This window comes from Peromyscus maniculatus, chromosome X (assembly GCF_049852395.1).
Source record: "Peromyscus maniculatus bairdii isolate BWxNUB_F1_BW_parent chromosome X, HU_Pman_BW_mat_3.1, whole genome shotgun sequence".
NCBI classification, from domain to species: domain Eukaryota; kingdom Metazoa; phylum Chordata; class Mammalia; order Rodentia; family Cricetidae; genus Peromyscus; species Peromyscus maniculatus.
In genome coordinates, this window is record NC_134875.1 from 134,787,416 (window position 1) to 134,807,291 (window position 19,876).

Consider the following 19,876-nt stretch of genomic DNA (forward strand, 5'->3'; position numbering starts at 1 on the left):
AAAGAACAGACAAACTGAGAAGCTGGAAGTAGTGGTTCTCACCCTTCCTGATGCTGCGACCCTTTAATACAGTTCCTCAGGTCGCGTTGACCCACAGCCATACAATTCTTTTCATTGCTGCTCCCTAACTGAAATTTTGCTACTGTTATGAACCATAATGTAAATAAATATCGGTTTTCTGATGGTCTTAGGTGACTCCTATGAAACAGTCATTTCTCACGCTGGGGTCATGCCCCACAGGTTGAGAAGCACCAAGCTAGGGCCATCCTTTGGGCATCTGAAGGTTCCCACCCAACTCTACCACTGTCACTTCCCTCTCCATCCCTGGTGGTGCTGGCCATCAAATCCAGGGCCTCCTGAATGCTAGGCAAGTGCTCCTCCACTACTGAGCTCCACCTCCTGCCTTCTCTTCAGAGCTTCCAGCCATCTACTCCATGGGCTACTGACTGAACCCTTTCAGGAGGGCCTGGAGCACACAGAAGAAAGAGTGTGCAGCACACAGGAGGGTCGGGCAACAACAACAAGGTACCAGATGTGCAGCCCACTCAATTCTAACTCTCCATTTCGTGTTCCCTCGACTATTTACGACACGGTAGGAAGTTAAAGCCTGCAGGCCTTTGCAGAAAGCTGAAGATGATGGCCATCTGTCCCTGTATACGCTAGGCTAGAAACCGGGGGACAACGGAAAGCCTGGGGGCAAAGTCCCCTTGCCCGGCACATGTATTGTGTACATTGCACCAGGGAAACCTCTAGGAGGCCTAGAGACCGGGGGCCGCGTACTTCAGGGGAGAGGCCATAGGACTCCTGAGGTTTTACAGAGAAAAGCTGAGGGCAGCCCAGTCAGGGGAAATGTGTAGCCATAGTGCTGATAAGGAAAGGCCTTCAACCTGCTGTGGTCAGCTCTTCCTGTATGCTTTGGGCCCCTTACTGGAAGGCCCCAATGGAGGGGGGAGCTAGATAGACACACATACAAAAAAAAAATTGCTCTTGATGTGGGTTACTATTCATACCAGGTCAACAGCCCCCAGCTGCCTCAGTGAACATCTGAGGCCAGATGCCCAACAGTAATCTTGCTTATCCGACATGCAGCCCGAGGTTAATACAGGGCCTAGAAACTAACAGGTCCTCACCTTTTCATTTTCTGCCTTCCTTTTATTCCAAAGATACCTTCAAACCGAGGTCCTTCTCTAGTAAATATCCCAGAGAGAAGATGACTTCCAGCCAGAGAGGTAGGAAAGTTGGGATTTTTCTCCAAACCAACGGAAACCATTACCTGAATAGTTTCTGCTTGGTAGAAGGTAAGCAACCATTTGTCCCAGCCATTCCACAAATAGTTCTGGCTCTGAGACACAACTGAGAACAGCAGCCAGGCTTTACCAGTGGTACTAGTCCAGGATGACCTACTGTGTATCAAGCATTGAGACACTTATCAAAGTAAATCAATCCATAGCAAAAATAGAATCCTGCCGGGCGGTGGTGGTGCACGCCTTTTATCCCAGCACCTGGGAGGCAGAGGCAGGCGGATCTCTGTGAGTTCAAGGCCAGCCTGGTCTACAAAGTTCCAGGAAAGGAGCAAAGCTACACAGAGAAACCCTGTCTGAAAAAACCAAAAAAAAAAACAAAAAAAAAAAACAAAAAAAAAAAAAAAACAAAAGTAGAATCCTTTAAGCCATTCTTCAGCTAATGAAAGAGGGTCCAGAAAGAAGAGTAGCCAGTTGCCCGGCAGTGGTATCTGATCCAGTTTAGCTTATACCAGACATGGGGGTCACCCAGAAACTAACAACAGACCTAGAAAGAAGTCAAGGAGCCCTGGAGAGCACCACCATTTCACAGATGAGGAAACAGCCTAAGACCCACACAGCAGTTATAAACTGCAGCTAGAACTAAAAGGCAGAGCTTTGATTCCCAGCCATTTTCCCTGGAAGACAGAACCACTGGTGTGGGAAGAGAACAGGCTACACTCTTATTTCCCTTTGAGTGGTACGGGATTTCACAACTACTTGTTTGGTCAAAGATTCATAGCCACAAGGGACTCAAAGATCTAGCTCAGGCTTAGTAGACAGTAGTATTAAGAAATTACTAAGCCGGGCGGTGTTGGCGCACGCCTTTAGTCCCAGCACTCGGGGAGGCAGAGCCAGGCGGATCTCTGTGAGTTCGAGGCCAGCCTGTTCTCCAAAGCGGGGTTCCAGGAAAGGCGCAAAGCTACACAGAGAAACCCTGTCTTGGGGGGAAAAAAAAGAAATGACTAGCCAGGCGGTGGTGGCACATGCCTTTAATCCCAGCACTCGGGGAGGCAGAGCCAGGCGGATCTCTGTGAGTTCGAAGCCAGACTGGTCTACAGAGCCAGATCCAGGACAGGCACTAAAACCCTGTCTCGAAAAAAGAAAAACAAAACAAAACAAAAACAAAAAAAGAAGAAGAAAAGAAGTTACTAATTCCAGCCTGGCACATTAGCACACAACTTTAATCCCAGCAGAGGATTAAAGATGTGTGCTACTGAGGATCTCAAAGTTTGAGTCCAACCTGGTCTACATAGACAGTTTTAGAACAGCCAAGACTAACAGAGACAGACACTCTCAAAAAAATAACTAATTCTGGGCTGACAAGATGGCTCATAGGTTAAGAGCACTGACTGCTCTTCGAGAGATTGAGTTCAATTTCCCAGTAACCACATGGTGGCTCACAACCATCTATAATGGGATCTGGTGCCCTCTTCTGGCCTGCAAGCATACATGCAGGAAGAACACTGTATATAATAAATAAATGAATTTTTTAAAAAAATACTAATTCTTAGCTGTGCATAGTGGATCACCCTTATAATCTTAGCTGTTAGGAGGCTGGAGCAGGATTATTCCAAGTTTCAGGCTAGCTTGGGCTAGAGAATGAGACACTGTCTCAAAAAAGGAAAAAAATTTAATTTTGCTAGTTGTGACAGCAGTACTTTGCTTGTGTTAAAAAGACAGAAACCAATACAGATATATCGGTTAATGAAACATACAGAAATATTTATGAATAAAACGATCCTGTGTCAAAAGTTATACTGTAAAAATACTGTTTCAGGGGAGAGAGAAAGAGTGGGCAGGGTAGTTATAAAGTAAGGCTATCTATGTGTTAAATGACTTGTGTGTGTGTGTGTGTGTGTGTGTGTGTGTGTGTGTGTGTGTGTGTGTGTGTGTGTGTGTGTGTAGTTTTTTTCAAAATAGTGTTCCTCTGTATAGCAGTCCTGGCTGTCCTAGAACTCTCTCTGTAGACCATGCTGGCCTTGAACTCACAGATACCAGCCTGCGTCTGCCTCCTAGATTAAAGATTGTGTTGGAAAGGTTTTTGTTTTTATTTTTGAGACAGGGTTTCTCTGTGTAGTTTTGCGCCTTTCCTGGAACTCACTCTGTAGCCCAGGCTGGCCTCGGGAATCCGCGTGGCTCTGCCTCCTGAGTGCTGCGGTTAAAGGTGTGTGCTACCACCACCCGGCTTGTGGAATATTATTTTAAGGTGTATTACTTTTGTTTATGTTGCATTTGTTTAACTCTGTGAAGCTGTTTTACTGTGCCTGTGTAAAACACCTGATGGGCTAATAAAGAGCTAAATGGCCAATAGTGAAGCAAGAGAGATAGGCCAGGCTGGCAGGCAGAGAAGATAAAGAGAAGGAGAAATCTGGGAGGAGGAGAATCAGCAGTCAGAGAAGGAGGACATCAGGGGACAGCCACCCAGCTATACAGCAACTCATGGAGTAAAAGTAAGATATAAAGAAGTAAGAAAAGGAAAAGGCCCAGAAGCAAAAGGTAACCAGGATAATTTAAGTTAGCTTAAGGCTAGCAACAAGCCAAGCTAAGGCTGGGCATTCATAATAAAGAAGAAGCCTGTGTGAGTGATTTATTTGGCAGCTGGGTGGCAGGCCCCTTAAAAGGACAAACACAAACAATGAATTTGCACAACTACCACTCAGCTGTGTTAATGACTTTTGAAGCTAGATGATTGCATCTGAAAGGGTTCACTATTTTCTCTACATTTGTGCAAGCTAAAAGAAAAAAAAACCCAATACAGAAATTTTTAAAGATCTAGATTTTTGGGGGTGTGTCATAAGACAAATATATCCTTCCTTGGCTGGCATGGAACCTGCTCTGTAGACCAGGCTGGCCTTGAACTCAGAGATCCCCCTGCTTCTGCCTCCGGCAATCTGGGATTAAAGGTGTGCTTCACCACACCCAAATTCACACACACAGGCACAAGCACAGATAGAGACCTTCCCCAACAGACCACAGCACAGAAAACTCTGGGTGACCAAAGTGACAACAATGTGATGTGGCTAACTCAGATATAAAGTCCTGACTATCATACTTCTTGTGTAACCCTGGGCAAGTCACTCCCCATTTCTGAGACACTTTTCTCATCTGACAAGTAGAAGTGCAACATCAGTCCCCACGTTCACCTAAATTGTGGGATAATAAAAGGGTTTCCATGCCAGGTGGTGGTGGCTCAGCCCTTTAACCCCAGCACTTGGGAGGCAGAAGCAGGCAGATCTCTGAGTTCAAGGCCAGCCTGATCTACAAGGCCGTCAGGACCTCACAGAGAAACCCTGTCTCGAAAAACAAACAAAAAAAGATAGACAGACAGACAGGTTTCCTGTAGTGTTAGTAGTAGTGTCAGTCTCTAAGTGATGTCACTTTATCATTACTATTGCTATAATTTTATTCACTCAACACAATCCAAGACCAGAGGCCAAACACTAACAATGGATTCATGCCTGGATATCCTAAAATACCAACTAGTTAACTATGCCTCAATCCTGTCTCAGGGGCTACTACTGACAACTGGGACACAGCTCAGAGATATCCTTAAGTCCCCCAGCCTGCATGACCAAGGCAGATACTCACCTACAGCCCGGAATAGACAGGCACCATCCTCCTTCATTTGCTTGATGATGAAGCCTTTCTTGTCCCGTAAGGCCTTTTCAAACCAGTGTTCCTGCTAGAGGAAAGAGCCGGAGGTCAGCAACAGGGAAACCTGTTACCCAGGAAAGGCTGTACCCCCTCCCCAGGGTCCTGCCCTCAATTCCTGAGAGGACCAGATGATTGGCAAAAAGGATACTGGGAAATTCACAGTCCTTCTTGACTACTCTGACTACAAAGCAAGAGATTCAGTCACTGGACAAGATCAAGACTTAATCCCAGAGAGGCCCCAGATCCCCTGGAAATTTCATCTGCTTTCAGATCCCTGCTCTAGATATTACAAGACCTGGCCCAGGCAGTCAGAGGCATACACTCCGTAAGTGCCTAGATGCAGAATGTGGTTCTCTATCAAGAAGTTTGACCCAGGGGAGATGCTGAAGAGAATAACTAGCTAAAATGGAGATCTTGAGCCTATAAACATCTGGGAAATTCTAAGAAATACTGTGTAAGGCAGAAAGAGAACCAAGTATGATTTCAAGTGTGTCCAAATATATTTATATATACAGGTACACAGTCTCTTGCATACATATGTATACAAACATATATATAGTACAAAACAGAAAAAAAGTAGACAATAAATATAATTCTAAGTATTCGTGCTATAGGTGATTTTTCTTAACCCCCTTTCCCAATAAAGATATACAATTCTTCATCCAAAATTCCAAATTCCTAGATGCTCTGAACATCAAGAGACTTGAAAAAATACAGAAAACCCAAAGTCTTAATCTAATTCATGTCCCATCATAACCTGAACAGAACCGACATATACCCAGACACCCTACTTGAGGGTGAAGATTCAAATATTTTCATGCAGAAACATTCAGGCACTTGACCATAAGGTACTTCTCCAGCCTCTGCTAAAGTGTTCTATAACACAAAGTCTAAACACCAGGAGACTTTTCCAAAGTCTGCATATTTTCACAATTCCAAATTACATTGGATCCCAAAGGGTTGGTTAACTGAACCTATACAAACCCATACTTCCAAATTAAAATAATAATGACCTTGACAGCCTAAGACATTTCCATTTCAAAATGAAGCAGAAGCAGATCTTTCTCAGGCTCCTCACGCCCTCTGCTGGCTGCCAGTAGCAGATAACTTGACCCAGCAACAGGGCTGTACTACAGAATATGAAGTCTATTCCTAGGGGACATGACCCTACCTAGGGACTTAGAGGATCTCTGCTAAAGATGACTACAAAAGGCCATTTTTGTAGCCCACTACAGGCAATGGGTATGCTCCATTCCCTAAAAACACAGAGAGATCACTGGCAGAGTGGGCAGAGTGTCTGGAGGGCTAAAGCCCTGGTTTTCTTTTTGTTGTGGTTTTGGTTGTTGGAGATAGGGTTTCTCTGTGTAGTCCTGGCTGTCCTGGACCTCCATCTGTAGAAAAGCCCCGGTTTTCAACCCAGCCAGCTCCATTACTGCACTGGTTCCTGGTTGTAGGAAGCTGCCTAAACTTGTCATACCAGTTATAAAAATGGGAAGCATTTGGTGTACTTGACACATCTGTCAAGAACTCAGGACTTTTGGCAGGACCTAAAGAGGCTCTGGAATAACATATATGGTGAGGTGACCACTAAACCTAAGAGGGGAAGAGGCCAGCATAAAGAGATGATGTACAATGGAGATACGTCAAAAAGCCCTAGGTGAGTGGCTAGGCAGAAGATGAAGAGGGACAAGGGAAGACGTGGGCAGCCCCACCCTCGGGGCCCCCACACCGGGAAGGTGTGACTTCATTTGCAGAGATGACAAAGGCACCGGAAGCCTTTAATGTGCTTCCCTGTTGGTGTACAACCTTCCAGCAGCCCAGGCGCTCCTCCCACCCTGGAGGCTGTGCACTAGTACACTAGCTAGGTCAACCTTGCTCACACTGACAGCCATCTCCCAGAACCATGAGGCCTAGTCTGTCCAAGGGTGTCCAGAAGAGAAAAGTTTAACTATAACCCCACACTGATAAAAGGGAGAGTGCAGAGGGAAAGAGCATCCTCCCAGGTATGGGAGGAAGACAGAAGAAAGGGCAAGAAGAGAAAAGGGGCTCCTAGTTAATCATCTCCCAAAATATGAGTCACCCTACGCTGAACAATGAGGACAGAGAAATGAATCAGACTTGTCTCTATCGTGATAAATTAGGGGAGGGGTAGAGAAATAGGTCACGACCATACACAGTATGAGTGGGACTGCAAAACAGATGAACACTCCCTGGCCTTTGTAAAACAGAAAGAGACCTTACCTTGACAACTAAGGCTGGCACTTGGGCAAAGCATTAAGACCCCAAGACCTCCAGAAATGCTTGCTAAGTGGATGAGAAAGTCATTGCTGCCCCTCAGCACCAGAGATGCTCAGAGCCTGGCAATGTGGACAGTGGAGCAAGGATGGAGCAAGATTGGGCAGCTAGGCAGGGAAAAGCAGGAAAGATGAACTCACATTAGCTGAGTGCTTTGCCCCATGCCAGGTGCCAGATACAAAGGTGACCTCATTCAATTGTCCTTACCACAACCCAAGTGGCAGGAAGCATTATCCACATTGTACAAAGGCAGAAAGGAGCTGCAGTTTGGGTCTAGCGAAGCCTAGTAGTACAGCAGCAACACATGATGTGCCATGAGCAGTGGCACATGACTGGCAGCAAGTCCTGGGGAAATTCTGGCTTGTCCCTAGAAATAAAGAAGCCTGAATAGACAGACCTTTTGCGTAAGTGGGGTGTGGATCTTAAGGTAACTGAATGGCACCTAGGCCTGAATCTAGGGGATGAATCACTAAGCAGCCACTGGCCTTGGCATCCAGTTGAAAAACCTAGAGCTCTCTTTCCCTCCCTCTCCCACTTTGGGAAGAAAATGTTTAGGAAGTGCTGGAGTGCTAGAGAATAGTTTACTATCAGTAGGTTTAGTCAGTAGTGATGTCCTGACCTGAAAAGATCAAGTCTCAACCCTGAACTTTACAAGTTTAAGACCAAGCCTGGAGCAAAGCCCCTCCCTATCTCTAAGCCTTTGTAAAAGGACTGGACAATGCTCTCCCTTCAGGGAGTTTCCAGAAAGGTTTACCTCACCACCTGAACATGGGTAGGTAACGCCGTCATACAGGCAGGGGTCTCAGGCTGAATACACAGGTCAAAAGGAAAAAGCAAGCTGGGCATCAGTGTTCTTCGCTTCATGACCAGCTGCCTCACATTCCCACTGTCATGCCTTGCCCGCTGTGATGGACTATATCCCCAACACAAACCTCATGGCAGGTATTCTGTTACAGCAACAAGAGAAAAGTAAGAAAGGTGGTACCCAGAAGTGGGGTCATTGCATGCTATCTCATCACACAAACCTGTAGGCATTTTGAGGTGCTTTGCAGGAAGAATTTGGAAGGCTTTGGTCCTGTTGGCTAGATAAGACCTCGAGTGCGGGAGTAGAGCTTTACAGTATATTCTGGTGGGAATGTGCAGTAACAGAATACAGACAGAAATGTGAACAATACAATCCTGGTTAAAGAGATCTCAGCGAAGTACAAGGACTAGAGGCCGTTTGTTTTATATTCTGGCAAAATAATCTGGCTCATTTCTGCCCACCTGATCATTTGAGTGATGCTGAATTTAAAAGAAATGGACTAAGTTGCTTGGAGGAAATCTGAAGTCAGCATAACTTCTAGGCTGTAGTATCGTTATAACTTACTGTGGTTATTATTGCATCAATCCATTGAGAAAGCACAAAACACACACAAGATATAGAAAATGTACAGTTTGGTGAAGAAAAGAGCATCAACTAGGTTGAAGTTTTAACTGGGTATCATCCTTATAATCCTAACACTTGGGAGGTAGAGCCAAGAGGCTCAGGAGGGCAAAGTCAGCCTCAGCAACATAGCTAGTTCGAGGCCAGAATGGGCTACATGAATGAGATCCTGCCTTAAAAAAAGTTATGGACGTAAATATGCAGTTTGACAAGAAAAAGAACATGGCTGCCTTAAAGTTGAAGACAGTTAGGTTTGGACAAACTGGCTAGAAGTGTAATGAAATCTGTGCAATTAAGGAAAACCTTAAACCCTGTATGGTATATATATTGCCTTGAGAGCAAGACCCTACCAGGAAAGGCTCCAGGATATAAAACTAAAAACTCAGTTGAAAAACATTCACTTGAATGGCCAATGCCTAAAAAGCAGTCTCTAGACTGGTGGTTCTCACCCTTCCTGATGCTGCGATCCTTGAATACTGTACCCCATGTTATGGTGACCCCAACCATAAAATTATTTTCATTGCTACTTCCTAAGTGTGATTTTGCTATGATTATGAATCGTAATGTAACTATCTGATATGCAGGATATTTGACAGGTGACCCCTAAAGGGGTCGGGACCCACAGGTTAAGAACTGCTGCTCTAGAGTAAAATGCAGCAAACACTCTAGAGAAGTACTTTCCTGTTCAGTCAAGGCGGCACACAGAGGCCACAGCACCTGTGGTCCAAGGCGGCTAGACTACATCTGGAGCTGGAGCCTAACTTAACATCCTCCACATCATGTTGCTTTTTCAGATGCACAGAATTCAGCAATGAGATAATCATACAGCCTTGCACCAAGGTTTCAGAAAGCCAATGAAACCAGGAAGTGTGAGGCAGGGTCATATTTCCTGCAGTAAGACCCTAAGAGGTCATTTTATGAAGCTATGGAGGTGATGCCTACTTGCAATGGTGCCCTCAAGGATATTGGATATGCCAGAAACATCTGCCAAGGAAAGCTTTGGGCACTGAATAAAATTGACTCAAGACAGAGGCTACATATAGCCAAAGCAACAGAGCTTGTTGGACACAGGATGCCATCAAATGCATGAACTCAGGGTGTAGTGTTTTCCCTGCTGAGTTTCAGTCTCGTTTTCATCTAATCTTCCCTTGGCAATGTACCTATTCCTCTCTTCTGGAGTGGGAGAGTGTTTGCTCAGTGCTGCTGTGTATTAGATAATACAACTTTTAATCCCAGCACATGGGAGGCAGAGCCAGGCAGATTGCTGTGAGTTCGAGGCCAGCCTGGGCTACAGAGTGAGTTCCAGAAAAGGCCCCAAAGCTTTCAAACCCTGTCTTGAAAAAAACCAATAAATAAATAAATAAATAAAATTAAATAGATAATGCAACTTGTTTTGCTTTTTAATTTCACAGGGACTCACAATGAAGAGATTACTTTGAGTCTCAGAACAGACTTTGAAAACAAATTTTTTGAGGCAGGGTCTCACTATTCAACTGGGGTTGGCCTAGAACTCAGAGATCAACCTGCCTCTACCTCTCAAGTGCTTGGATTAATGTTGTATACCACCTTACCTGGCCTTGAACTTAAGATTTTTGAACAACACTAGAACTATTAAGAATTTGGATACTCATACAAATGAACTAAATGTGTTACCTATCCTGAGATGGCTATGTGACATTGAGGACAAGGAGTAAAACATTAACATTGAAAAGTAACAGGTTTGGGTGCTAAGTTGAGAATCAGTAGACTTGTGATAGTTAATCCTGTCAACTCCAATGGGTTTGAAATTACCTAGGAAACACACATCTTGGTGTACCTGTGAGGGATTTTCAAGAGCATTAACTGATCGATGAGTGAAGACCCACCCTAAACATAGCATCATTCCATGGGCTTGGGGTCCTGTGCTGAATAAAAGGGGGAAGGGGGAAAAGGAGAAAGAAGTGAATACCACCAGCATTCATCTCTGCTCTCTGACTGCAGACACAATGGGACCTCTGCCTCACACTCCTGCCACCATCAGGCTTACCCACCGTGAGAGACTACATCACCTCAAACCGTAAGTAACAATAAACCATTCCCGCCTTCAGATGCTTTTGTCATAAGAAAAGTAACTAATACAACTGTCTTTACAGAGAGAGGAGAAGATTTAATACGGAAAGGGAAACCACACACATACGCACAGAGAAAGCAGTGTGAAGACAGAGGCAGAGATTGGAGTGATACAGCTACCAGAAGCCGAAAAGGTCTAGAGTCTCTCCTAGGCCCCCCCCCCCCCCCCCCCCCCCCCCCCCCCCGCCGCCGATGATGCTCAGTAAGTACCAACACCTTGATTTGGGCCTACTGAAACCCATTTGGGACTTCTGACCATCGAAAGTGCAACAGAATATATCTGTTGTTCTAGCCCCACAGTCCATGGTTATTTGTCACAGCAGCCACAGGAAATTAATACATCCTCCTCGTAGTACTCCTTTGGTATGTGAGCTCCAGAGCTTTGTGGCTGTGAGACAACACAGCATGGCTCCCCTTCTGTACGATCCACCTCCCTAAGGAGGGGGTTAAAATGAAAAAGCAGTAGGGGCCTGGAATCCTCCCTTTCAGCCTGGGAAGTTGCTGACCGAGCCTGTGGGTAAAAGAGCTGCCAATAAAGGGGGAAGGGTGCAGGGAAGGATGGCAACAGCATTGGACAGATGTCTTCTCAGAGCCCATGGCCAAGAGGTGTTTAGTATTCTAGGCCTCCCGGCTTTGTCCCAGCAAGCTTGGAGCCAACACCACCCCCTCACCCAAAACACCCAGGAACACTGGCTCTGCTCCAGGAGTAATAAACACAGGCCATCTCTCCAATGAGAAACACGAACATACTGCTTCTCTAAAGACCCATACAAGCCCACCAGAATAGAAGAAAGAGGAGGACTCCCCCAACCTGTTTCTGGGCCACCGAGGAATTACAAAGCCCCAAGATCCTATTATTTGGCGATAAAAACAAATAAACTACTGATATATGCTACCCCATGGATGTGCTCTGAACACATGCTAACCAAAAGAAGCAAAGTTACAAAGGACCTACATTATTATATGAATCTACTTGTTTCAGAATAGCTGATCAGTCCAGACAAATTAGTGGGTTGCCAGGGGCTGGAAAGAGATAAAGGACTTGGGGGGTTGGGTTAAAAGGTATTTAAAAAAATGATGGGGGTGGGGGTTAAAAGGTATAAAAAATGATGTTAAAAACATTCTAAAATTGATTGATGACAGAAGTACAATTCTGTGGATATCTTGAAAGCTACTGAATTATACTTTTATTTTGGTTATCTTAGCATCTCACTCTTTTTTTTTGTTTCTTTTTTTTTTTTTTTTTTTTTGAGACGGGGTTTCTCTGTGTAGCTTTGCGCCTTTCCTGGAACTCACTCTGTAGCCCAGTCTGGCCTCGAACTCACAAAGATCCACCTGCTTCTGCCTCCCGAGTGCTGGGATTAAAGGCGTGCGCCACCACCGCCCGGCTTATCTTAGTATCTCAACACTAGCTCAGGCTGGTGTCAAACTCTTGGCAATCCTCCTGCCTCAGCTTCCGAAGTGATGGGATTATAGGTGTAAGCCATCACATTCAAAAACTGTGGCACACAGGGCTGGAGAGATGGCTCAGAGGTTAAGAGCACCGACTGTTCTTCCAGAGGTCCTGAGTTCAATTCCTAGCACCCACATGGTGGCTCACAACCATCTGTGATGAGATCTTGGCTCCCTCTTCTGTGTACATAATAAATAAATAAATCTTTAAAAAAAAAGCTGTGCACATAAGTTCATTACAACAAAACTGTTAAACAAACACAAAACCACCAAAGAACCTATAGCATGTACCAGGAAGAAAGAAGCCCAACACTGGCTGAAACATCATAGCACATCTTCTAAAAAGTAACATCCGCAGAGCCAAGGGGCCTACATAAAATTCACGAAGGGCAGAAGAGTGTAAAACAGGAAATTAAAGACAAGGTTACATACAACTTTCTTCAGAGAAATGAGTCCAAGCATCCTCCTCATCACTACCTATTTAATAGGTAGAGAAATCAAGATCCAAGCCAGGTGTGGTGGTAGTCTTTAATGCTAGTATTTGGGAGGCAGAGGCAGGCAGAGCTCTGAGTTTGAGGCCAGCCTGGTCTACAGACCAAGTTCCAGGACAGTCGGGGCTACACAGAGAAACTCTGTCTAGGAGAGAAGGAGAGGGAGAGGAGGAGGGAGAGGGAGAGGGAGAGGGAGAGGGAGAGGGAGGGAGGGAGAGAGGTTGAGGGAGAGGGAGAGGGAGAGGTTGAGGAGAGGGAGAGGGAGAGGTTGAGGGAGAGGGAGAGGGAGGAGGGAGGAGGGAGGAGAGGGAGAGGGAGAGGGAGAGGGAGGAGGGAGGAGGGAGGAGGGAGGAGGGAGGAGGGAGGAGAGGGAGAGGGAGAGGGAGGAGAGGGAGAGGGAGAGAGAATGCAACTGATACTGAAAAGGGAACTGCCCAAAGACTACACAAAAGTTTAGTATGGAAAAAGAACTAGCCGGGCGGTGGTGGTGCACATCTTTAATCCCAGCACTCGGGAGGCAGAGCCAGGCGGATCTCTGTGAGTTCCAGACCAGTCTAGTCTAATCTACAGAAAGAGTTATAGGACAGGCACCAAAACTACACAGAGAAACCCTGTCTCAAAAAACGGGAAAAAAAGCCGGGCGGTAGTGGTGGCGTCGGCGTCAGCGTGGGCGTCGGCGCACGCCTTTAATCCCAGCACTCGGGAGGCAGAGGCAGGTGGATCTCTGTGAGTTGTTCGAGGCCAGCCTGGTCTACCAAGTGAGTTCCAGGAAAGGCGCAAAGCTACACAGAGAAACCCTGTCTCGAAAAACAAAAAAAAAAAAAAAAGAAAAAGAAAAAGGACTAGCCAGGCGGCGGCGGCGGCGGCCGCCTTAAATCCCAGCACTCAGGAGGCAGAGCCAGGTGAATCTCTGTGAGTTCAAGGCCAGACTGGGCTACCAAGTGAGTTCCAGGACAGCCACCAAAACTACACAGAGAAACCAAAAAGAAAAATAAAAAGGACTACAATCCATGTTGCCAGGTCAGGGACCATATGCTGCTTCCTACCAGCCAACCACCCAATTCCAGATGGGCAAGCTTCTAAATGCAAGGAGATGTGTACTATGGATGGATAAGCCCTCTTGGGGAAAAAAAAAACAAGATGGTTCTGGGGTAAATTATTCATCCTGAGCAAAAAGAACCAGCCAAGGTGGGCAAGGCTAGATATCTACACTCTAATAACCCTCATGAATTTTTGCCCTAAAATGAGAGTTCTACAATAATCATAAAACCAGTTCAACAATTAACACTAGAGTTTGAACTCAAGCCTGCCCAGCTCCAAACTCCAAATTCTTTCCACATACAACTGTGGAACTTGATAGCTGGCCACAACACTGCCACGCATCATCCTTAAGCCTCATACCAAAGCCTGCCCATCACACCTCTATGGCTGGGAAGCAAGGAGGAAAGAGAAGGAGCCCAGCTCCTCTTCAAAAGACACCCACTATTCACTGTCAACTTCAGGTACAGGGGCTTTGAGACCCTAAAACCCCAGAGCTAACCGACAACTCCTCAGCACGTGCGCAAGAGAGTAAGGAAAGTGCAGAGCGCAGCCGCAGCAGCTCTAGTAGTTAGTCCTGCAAAACTCGACAGAGTCCTGCAAAACTCGACAGACATAGACATGGACCCCAGACACACGGACTGCGCTGCAGACACACGGAAGCCTAGCATCCTCCGCTATCTCAGCATGGATGCCCTTTCTCCAAGATCTCTGGGAGGTCTCCTGGCTCAGGATGCTTGTAAGTCACTGTTTTCAGTCGACAGGCTCTCAGCCAGGTGACCATGCCTGGAAAAGAAACTCTCTGATATCATCTATCTCCCTCCTCAGCACCTTGATCCCAGATACCTGGAGAATCCTAAAGGAATCAAGTACAAAGTCATAGAGCTGAAACCAGATTCACCATGAGACTAATCATCATCCCCTTCTGCCAGTGTCAAACCAGCTCTAGGTTACAAACATCTTCAGCAACAGCTGTGGACCAAGATCAGGGTAGCAGAACCAATCTCCCTTCTTCTCATCTCCCAAAGGCTCAAAGTTGAGCCAGGGGAGGCAGGGAGAAAAGGAACGGCTCTGTCTTCCCTTTGTCCCCACAGCAGAACAGAAAGCCTCTCCCCTGTCATAGGGAAGAGCAGGTTTTATGAGTTTATCAGATCTTACTTCCAAGTTCTTATGAGGAGGAATGTAAGGGCAGAACTGCAAGGGGGTCTAAGAATGTGGCCTTTTGTACCTTCATGAACAACATACCCTCTCTGTCCCTGGAACAAGGAATGTATAGCTCTGTAAGAGGCAAAGAGACTTTACAAGAACCAGGGATTCATGTAACTCCTGGACCTGACATCTGTGAATCCAGATGATTTGTTCTGTCAGAAATGATAGGAAAGGAACAAGAACAGTAGATGTGAGACCACACTCTGCCCCCCTGTAAAATAGAAAACAAATGAGACAAAAGGAAATGGGATGTGAGAGCAATTTTCAAGACCCTGGAAGTGGGAAACAACAACTGAAATAGGATCAGAATCTACCAGTTTGACGGACACCTCAGGCTTCTGCTCCCAGGATCTGGCCACCTTTTTGGCTCTGACCTGAGGACAAGGAACTGTTAAGACAAGAACACCCAGGTCTTCTGTCCAAAGGAAGAAGCCTCTGGCCATACTGAAGATGACTTCATGTCCTCTCCCTGGTGACAGAGAATCACCTGGTGTCTTGGGAGGAGAGCTACGTGCCTAAGCAAGGATTCAGACCTCAGTCCCCAAGGCAAAGAGTCTCCTGCCCCTAAAGGAAATGTTTCAGATGAAAGAGGCCCAAACTGTTTTCCTCAGAATTATACCCTGCCCATGTCCCTGAGCCTCAAGTCCCCCCTAAAAAGAATCTTATGTTCATAAAAGACTCCTATAAAGAGCATACTTATGTTGTCTTAGGTGACAGCCCCAAAAGATTCAGGTCTCAGATCCTAAGGTGTAGAGCAATCCCTTAAACAACTGATGTGATGTTGAAAGCCCTTGGAAAGAGATTAAGACCATGTTCCTCAGGGACCTCATAATCATGCCCCCAAAGAAAAGTAACAGCACTCAGTCCTGGTGGGAAACAGCATCCTGTCTCTGGAGAGCACTCCAAGTTCCATGAGGAGGAACTTCAGACATTACCTCTACACACAGTCTTCAGGAGCATGCATAGGGCTCCTGTTCCTAAAGAATACCTTATGTCCCAGAAAAGAGAGCCTCAGGCCCTGGAAGGCAAGGTTAGGAGGAGACCTTTGACATCACCTCTGGGTCTCCATACAGTCCATGTCCTAAGGCTGGAGTTTCCAAGGCAGGGATTGGACAGGGCCCGTAGTTTCCATGCTAGATTCTGGGACCTCATCTGCAAAGTCAATAGGTGAAAGTTCTCCAGGACAGATGGAGCTCTAGAGCACTTCCTGAGGGAAGCCTCAGGTTTTTTCCTAGAAACTTAATCTGTCTTTAGTGACTTGAAAGTTTTTTTTGTCCTGTGAGACTAAGAGCTCAGCCCCTGGAGAATCAGAGAATTCTTTAGAAGGGGAAAAATGGGATGTTGAATCCCAGAAGTGAATTTCAATCAGTAAGACATATATCCTTAGGAGAATATATAACCACCCAAGAGCACAGACACCAGTCTGTGAATGAAAATATATCTGGAAGAACTCTTCTTGCCTGAAACATCTGTAACTGTCATACTCCTGAAGAGGCCACAAGCCTAGTCTGTAAAACCCCAGTCCATAAGCAAAGAGGTCTTTACATCAACATCACCTGTGATCCAAAGTTCTAAGTCTCATTCATTTGAAGAAAGACTCAGGTCCCTGGCTGAATGGTAGGGTGAAGGCAAAGAGCCCATCTCTGAGAAGAAACCTAGGATCCTGGACTAGAAGGATGCAGGTCTCAGCCCACGGATAGAAAACTCAAACCAGTGTCACTCAGCAAGGATGAGACAGGATGTGTCCCTGGTCCTAGGCATTGATTGTGGCCTTTGTCTCCAAGAATTAGAGAACTTCATCTCCCAGAAAGAAGTTTCACATCGCTGGAGGGATGCTTTGGAACTCACTATCTAAAAGTGTGTGCGTTTACTCTTAAACCCTCAATTCTACAAGGAGGTCTAGGTCCTTGATAGACGCTCAAGACTCCCGACGAGGTCACAGGCATGGCTGGTGAACAGACCTGTAAACTCTGCAAAGGAGAAGAGGGGCCGTCCTACATGAAGAATGTCGGATTCTTTAAAGGTTTACGTTTCTTGGGTATGCTTAGATCCTATCTGAGGACACGACTTTATCTAAGCTCTTTAAAGAGGAAATCTCAGACTCCTCCTAAAGAAAAGAGATCTTAAGTCACTAAACCAAAGTCCCTTAGCAGCGAGACCTGAGATCTTCCTCTGAGGAAGGGATCCAACCTACCTGTCACTCCTGGGGGCTTCCCACCATCAATCATGCAGATGAGACCCCAGGACCAGGACTGACAAGTACGGGCTGAAAAGAGCTCCCAGACCTCACCTTGAAGTATCTTAGCATACTTGGGGCCCCTAATATCAAGCCCTTGCGGGGAAATGAGGTTTCATCAGGCCGTCACCACCAGAGAAGCATGTCAGGCCCAGCAACAAGACCTAGGACTCTTGGACCAATCCGAAACAACATTTCCTTGGGTCCCTTCTCAGTCTGGTGGACTCACGTGCTGTTTGTTATCCGCCAGCCCCTCACCTTGCAGCCCTTACCTGCTCGACAGTGGCAGGATCCATGGCCTCGATGCGTGCCGCAGCCGCTTCGTATTCGTCTTCACTGTTGTAGCCTGCTCCGACCTCTTCACGTTCCGGACTGCCCCCGCCAACTGCGCCAACGCCGGGAGCTTGACGCCGCCGCTTGCTGTGCCCCGGCCCCGAGCAGCAGCCGCCCACGCCCACGGCACCACCCACGCCCACCACCACCCCTGCCGCGCCCACCCCCGCAGTTGCCGCACCAAGAGTGTCGCCAGGACCGCCGCCGGGGCCACCAGGGCCCCCACAAGGAGGTGGAGAAGCCTGCTGTGGCCGAGGGCCCGCCACTGCGCCAGGAGGCACGGCTAGTGCCCAACGATGAAGAGCACCGGGCGGCCCCGGTAGCGGGCCCTGGGGTGGTGGTGAAGCCCGGGGACGAGCCCCCACGACGCCGGAGTCACGGTCGCGCTCTCCTCCACCCACGCCCGTGCCGCCGCCGCCCACGCCCACACCCCCGCCGCGCCGAGGCGCTGGGGGCAGCGGCCCGGGCGGCGGCGGTTCGTTGGCCGGGTCGGCGTCGGGAGGTGGCGGCTTCTTTTTGGGGAGAATAGTCATGGCCGCACCGCCAAGTACCCCACAGCAAACCAGACGCTGAGAACGCCGGGAGAGAACCCGGATGAGGGGGCTACTGTTGTGCGCGAAGCACGATGGGAACAGCGAGGCCTGGATAAAGAGCTCGGGACACCGGTTCGAGAACTGTAGGCAGTACGCAGGTCACGCCCGGAGGAGATCCCGGATGTGAGGTCCAATAGGATGGTTCAAAGACGAATCTGTCTGTCGTAGTCTTTTCTCCCTCCAAGTCCAGCCAAGCTTATTGCTACCTTGTTCCGGGATCGGCTTCAAAGGAAACACAACCAAAACAAGCACCTCTTCGCCCCGCCCCTTCACAGGTTCTTGAACTACCGGGTGGGGCCTCCCGGGCTGTGCGCACGCGCAGCAGGACACAACCCTGCCTCTTGTTCGGAAGTACGTGGGCAAAATTGTCGCGGCGGTCACAACTGCAGACACCAGCCAATTGAAGAAGCTGCGTAAAGCCTTGACAACACCCACGAGCCAATCAGGGGCGAGCGCTTGCTCTCTCGTGTCCTCAGTCTCAAATTTCAAAGTCTGCAGCGGTGATCCTAGCTTTTTTCTTCGGTCGCGTTCTGTTCTTTACTTTCCCCGAGGTTCTAACCCACAGGTATCGGTACTATGAATAACCAGAGTAGTCGGCCTCCCGATCAATACAACTCGTGTTCTCAAGGAGTCCATCCGGAACTCACTCACACTCACTGGAAAATATCAACATTCCCAGAGCGTATCATCCTCTGTAGCGTCACTTCCGATTCCTCCCAGCTGTAAACCCGAAAAGGCGGACCCTGCTTCACCCTGACAACAAACGTAATCTTGCGGTGATTGGTTCACGGATTCTGTCCATCACTTTAGATGGGCCAATCGCTAGACAGACATGCACCATACCGATAGTTAGTGTTTGGCGGAAAGACACGCCTTTCTGTCACCTCCGCCCTCTTACCCTCACGTTGACCTCCTCAAACTTATGGTTATTGCGCAGGCGCGTACAACCTTCATCACCATTTCCACTCCACCCCCTCCACCCCCCGCATCCCTTAGTTTACTCAGCAAAGAGAATGTTTATGAACCAACACTGTCAGCAGCGAGTGTCCCCCCGTGGTGTTGGCAAAATTCTAGATATTGAGCAGCTAGGACGCTACTAGCTTGGCCCTTAATGTTTGAGTGTTTGGAGCAAGTCAGTTAACACCTGATCCATCATCTATTTCTAGTTCTCTGTAAAATAGCAATAATTTCTGTGTGCTAGAAATTAAGGCCAATAAACAGCCTGGTTCTGCGCATGGCACACAATAAGTACTATATAAATTAGAACCTATGGTAGTACAGGTGAAGGGTCCTGGACTTTGATTCTGTATAAGGAAATCCTCAGTTCTAGGCACCCATAGATCATTATGAACTATATCACCTTGTGCAAATTGTCTCTTGAGATTTCCTAACAAAAGTGCAATATCAAAAATTGGGTTATCATCGCTCTGGAGGCTCAGGCAGGACAATCAAGAGCTCAAAGCCAGGGGCTGGAGAGATGGCTCAGTGGTTAAGAGCATTTGCTGTTCCAGAGGACCCAGGTTCAATCACATGGTGGCTCACAAACGTCTGGAATTCCAGTTCCAGGAATCCAACACCCTCTTTTGGCTTCAGCCTGCTCTAGGCATGCTTGTGATGAAAACACATACATGTAGACAATACCCCTGTTTCCAAGAAAATATATTTCAGGGGAAACAGAAAGACCACTTACCTCCTCCCTTCAGATACTAACCCTAACAAAAGCTTTTCTCTGAAAGGCATCAGTAATATATGGGTAC

General features: G+C 47.1%; 1 protein-coding gene across 5 annotated transcripts in view; it reads right to left on the reverse strand.

Moving 5' to 3' along the window:
• Otud5 (OTU deubiquitinase 5) overlaps positions 1-18,214 on the reverse strand; it is a 33,013-nt gene extending 14,799 nt beyond the window's left edge. For 2 of the 5 annotated variants that reach the window (XM_006997512.4, XM_006997511.4), the window contains exons 1-3: positions 17,708-18,199; positions 17,466-17,578; positions 4,872-4,965 (exon numbers count right to left, since the gene is read on the reverse strand). In XM_006997512.4, the coding sequence (XP_006997574.1) occupies positions 4,872-4,965; positions 17,466-17,578; positions 17,708-18,059 (559 nt within the window). In that variant the 5' untranslated portion in view covers positions 18,060-18,199. Of the gene's footprint in view, positions 1-4,871; positions 4,966-17,465 lie in introns of all 5 variants that reach the window. The other 3 variants (XM_006997510.4, XM_006997508.4, XM_006997509.4) reach the window with 3 other exon arrangements.
• Positions 18,215-19,876: the final 1,662 nt, after the last annotated feature.